Source organism: Podarcis tiliguerta (genome assembly GCF_965153285.1).
Source record: "Podarcis tiliguerta genome assembly, chromosome: W".
NCBI lineage: Eukaryota > Metazoa > Chordata > Lepidosauria > Squamata > Lacertidae > Podarcis > Podarcis tiliguerta.
In genome coordinates this window covers 22,280,029-22,285,028 of record NC_139552.1, presented here as the reverse complement: position 1 = coordinate 22,285,028, position 5,000 = coordinate 22,280,029, and the positions used below count along the sequence as shown (strand labels likewise).

General features: G+C 34.4%; 1 protein-coding gene across 1 annotated transcript in view; it reads right to left on the bottom strand.

Annotated features, from left to right (window-relative positions):
- The window catches only part of LOC310668801 (spectrin alpha chain, non-erythrocytic 1), a gene marked incomplete at its 3' end in the record, with an annotated part of 199,549 nt that overhangs the window by 102,182 nt on the left and 92,367 nt on the right, over positions 1–5,000 (bottom strand). Inside the window, exons 20-21 of the mRNA XM_083422129.1 lie at positions 3,518–3,592; positions 2,815–2,907 (exon numbers count right to left, since the gene is read on the bottom strand). Of these exons, the coding sequence (XP_083278255.1) occupies positions 2,815–2,907; positions 3,518–3,592 (168 nt within the window). The remainder of the gene's footprint in view (positions 1–2,814; positions 2,908–3,517; positions 3,593–5,000) is intronic.

The window sequence follows — 5,000 nt, the reverse complement described above, 5'->3', positions numbered from 1 at the left end:
AATAATAATAATAATAATAATAATTTAATTACCACCCATCTGGCTGTGTTTCAATAATAATAACAATAGTAATAACGATAGTAATAGTGATAGTAATAGTAATAATTTAATTCCCACCCATCTGGCCGGGTTTCAATAGTAATAACAATAGTAGTAGTAGTAGTAGTAATAGTAATAATAATAATAATAATAATAATAATAATATAATTCCCACCCATCTTACTGTATTTCAATAACAACAACAACAACAACAACAACAACAACAATAATATATTATTTCCTGCCGCCCATTTGGCTGTGTTTCAATAATAATAATAATAATAATTTATTTAACTAATAATAATATTATATTATTTATATTGTACTATAAGAATAATGCCCATTTCGCCGTCGGTGGGAGCGACTTGTTGCTGGGGGGAGAGATCACGAGATTATTATCATTATCAATACTCTATTAATACTTTTAGTAGTAGTAGTAGTAGTAGTATATTCTTATATAATAATATACATTATTATTATTATTATTATTATTATTATTATTAGTAATAATAATAATAATAATAAATTCTTAGTAATAGTGATAGTACTAATAGTAATTGTTGTTGTTGTTGTTGTTACTACTACTATGATATTATTATTATTATTATTATTATTATTATTATTATTATTATTATTATTATTATACTACTACTAATAATAATAACAATACTATACTATAGTACTACTACTACCTAATATGATTAATAATAATGACAATACTATACTACTACTACTACTACTACTACTACTTCCAACTAACTAACTAACTAATATGATTAATAATAATAATAATAATAATAATAATAATAATACTATAGTCTTACCCGGCAGTCCTACTACTACTACTACTACTACTAACTAACTAACTAATATGATTAATAATAATAATAATAATACTATAGTCTTACCGGGCAGGCCTGGGCTTGCTCCCGCAGCGCTTGAATGCCGTCGTCGTTATTATTATTATTATTATTATTATTATTATTATTATTAATCGTCTTCTTACTACTACTACTACTATTAATATTACTAATACTAATAATAAATTATATTTTAACCCGGCAGGCCTGGGCTTGCTCCCGAAGCGCTTGAATGCTGCCGCCGTTGTTGCTGTTGCTATTATTATTATTATTATTATTATTATTATTATTATTATTATTAACCTTCTTATTATTACTACTCCTACTATTATTACTATTACTATTACTAATACTATTACTAATACTAAATTATATGCTTACCCGGCAGGCCTGGGCTTGCTCCCGCAGCGCTTGAATGCCGCCGTCATTATTGTTATTAATCTTCTCCTTATTACTACTACTACTACTACTACTATTACTACTATTACTACTATTACTAATACTAAATTATACGCTTACCCGGCAGGCCTGGGCTTGCTCCCGCAGTGCTTGAATGCCGCCGTCATTATTATTAATCATCTTATTACTACTACTACTACTGATACTATTACTATTACTATTACTAATAATAAATTATATTTTAACCCGGCAGGCCTGGGCTTGCTCCCACAGTGCTTGAATGCCGCCGTCGTTATTATTATTATTATTAATCTTCTCATTATTATTACTACTACTATTACTACTACTATTACTGATACTATTACTATTACTAATACTAAATTCTATGCTTACCCGGCAGGCCTGGGCTTGCTCCCGCAGCGCTTGAATGCTACTGCCATTATTATTATTATTATTATTATTATTATTATTAATAATCTTCTTCTCCTTATTATTACTACTACTATTATTATTACTACTATTACTAATAGTAAATTATATGCTTACCTGGCAGGCCTGGGCTTGCTCCTGCAGCGCTTGAAGGCTGCCGCCGTTATTATTATTATTATTAATCTTCTTCTTACTATTACCACTACTACTATTATTACTATTACTATTACTAATACTAAATTATATGCTTACCCGGCAGGCCTGGGCTTGCTCCCACAGTGCTTGAATGCCGCCGCCTTTATTATTATTATTAATCTTCTTCTCCTTATTATTATTACTACTACTATTACTACTACTATTACTGATACTATTACTATTACTAATACTAAATTCTATGCTTACCCGGCAGGCCTGGGCTTGCTCCCGCAGCGCTTGAATGCCACCGCCGTTATTATTATTATTAATCTTCTTCTCCTTACTACTACTACTACTACTACTACTGTTACTATTACTATTAATATTACTAATACTAAATTTTATTCTTACCCGGCAGGCCTGGGCCTGCTCCCGCAGCGCTGTTATTATTATTAATAATAATCTTCTTCTCCTTATTACTACTACTACTACTGTCACTATTACTATTAATATTACTAATACTAATACTAATATTAAATTTTATTCTTACCCAGTAGGCCTGGGCCTGCTCCCGCAGCGCCGTTATTATTATTATTAATCTTCTTCTCCTTACTACTACTACTACTGTTACTGTTACTATTAATATTACTAATACTACTAGTAAATTTTATTCTTACCCGGCAGGCCTGGGCTTGCTCCCGCAGCGCCGTTATTATTATTATTAATCTTCTTCTCCTTACTACTACTACTACTACTACTACTGTTACTATTACTATTACTAATACTAATAATAAATTATATGCTTACCCGGCAGGCCTGGGCTTGCTCCCGCAGCGCCGTTATTATTATTATTAATCTTCTTCTCCTTACTACTGCTACTACTACTACTACTACTGTTACTATCAGTATTACTATTACTATTACTAATACTAATAGTAAATTCTATGCTTACCCGGCAGGCCTGGGCTTGCTCCCGCAGCGCTTGAATGCTGCTGCCGTAGGCGCTCAGATCCGACATCAGCGCTTCGTGCTTTTTGAGGAGCGCCTGGAAAACGAGAAAATGACAGAATAAATCGAGAAGAATTCGAATTGAAAAAACCGGAAAAAATGCCATTTTTAACCCGATTTTTAAGGCGGAAAAAACCCGATTTCTAAGGAGGCAAAATTCTAATTTTTTAGGCGGAAAAACCCGATTTTTAAGGCGGAAAAAAATGATTTTTAAGGCGGAAAACCCGATTTTTAAGGCGGCAAAATTCTAATTTTTTAGGCGGCAAAATTCTAATTTTTAAGGTGGAAAAACCCGATTTTTAAGGCGGAAAAAACCTGATTTTTAAGGCGGAAAAACCCGATTTTTAAGGCGGAAAACCAGATTTTTAAGGCGGAAAAAAACAATTTTTAAGGTGGAATAACCCGATTTTTAAGGCCGAAAAACCTGATTTTTAAGGCGGAAAAATCCGATTTTTAAGGCGGAAAACCCCGATTTTTAAGGCGGAACAACCCAATTTTTAACGTGGAAAAACCTGATTTTTAAGGCGGAAAAACCGGATTTTTAAGGCGGAAATACCCGATTTTAAAGGTGGAAAAACCCAATTTTTAAGGCGGAAGAACCCGATTTTTAAGGCGGAAAATTTTTTAAGGCGGATTTTGGGACCCACCTCGGCCGAATCCTCGTCTTTCCCGTAATCGGTGCTGCTAACGATCGGCTCCTTTTCCCGCATCCAGGATTCCGCCTCGTTAGCGTCGGCGAAAACCCGATTTTTAAGGCGGAAAAAACCCGAATTTTAAGGTGGAGAAACCCGAATTTTAAGGTGGAAAAACCCAATTTTTAAGGCGGAAAAAACCCGATTTTTAAGGTAGAAAAACCCAATTTTTTAGGCGGCAAAATTCTAATTTTTTAGGCGGCAAAATTCTAATTTTTTAGGCGGAAAAACCCAATTTTTAAGGCGGAACCGATTTTTAAGGCGGAAAAATTCTAATTTTTAAGGCGGCAAAATTCTAATTTTTTAGGCGGCAAAATTCTAATTTTTTAGGCGGAAAACCCCGATTTTTTAGGCGGAATACCCCATTTTTAAGGCGGCAAAATTCTAATTTTTTAGGTGGCAAAATTCTAATTTTTTAGGCGGAAAAACCGATTTTCAAGGCGGTAAAAAACTTGATTTTTAAGGCGCAAAAACCGATTTTTAAGGTGGAAAAATCCGATTTTTAAGGCGGAACAGCCCGATTTTTAAGGCGGCAAAATTCTAATTTTTTAGGCGGAAAAACCCGATTTTTAAGGTGGAAAAACCCGATTTTTAAGGCGGAACAACCCCGATTTTTAAGGCGGAAAAACGAGATTTTTAAGGTGGAAATACCCGATTTTTAAGGCGGAAAAACCCGATTTTTAAGGCGGCAAAATTCTAATTTTTAAGGCGGCAAAATTCTAATTTTTTAGGCGGAAGAACCCGATTTTTAAGGCAGAAAAACCCGATTTTTAAGGCGGAATAACTTGATTTTTAAGGCGGAAAATTTTTTAAGGCGGATTTGGGGCCCCACCTCGGCCGAATCCTCGTCTTTCCCGTAATCGGTGCTGCTAACGATCGGCTCCTTTTCCCGCATCCAGGATTCTGCCTCGTTAGCGTCGGCGAAAACCCGATTTTTAAGGCGGAAAAACCCAATTTTTAAGGCGGAAAAACCCAATTTTTAAGGCGGAACAACCCCGTTTTTAAGGCGGCAAAATTCTAATTTTTTAGGCGGCAAAATTCTAATTTTTTAGGCGGAAAAATTCTAATTTTTTAGGCGGAAAAACCGATTTTTAAGGCGGCAAAATTCTAATTTTTTAGGCGGAAAAACCCCATTTTTAAGGCGGCAAAATTCTAATTTTTTAGGCGGCCAAATTCTAATTTTTAAGGCGGAAAAACCGATTTTCAAGGCGGAAAACCCGATTTTTAAGGCGGAAAAACCCGATTTTCAAGGCGGGAAAACCCGGTTTTTAAGGCAGAAAAATCCGATTTTTAAGGCGGAAAAAAACCCAATTTTTAAGGCGGCAAAATTCTAATTTTTTAGGCGGAAAAACCCGATTTTTAAGGCGGAAAAACCCTGCTTTTTAAGGTGGAAAAACCCAATTTTTAAGGTGGAAAAACCCCATTTTTAAGGCGGAAA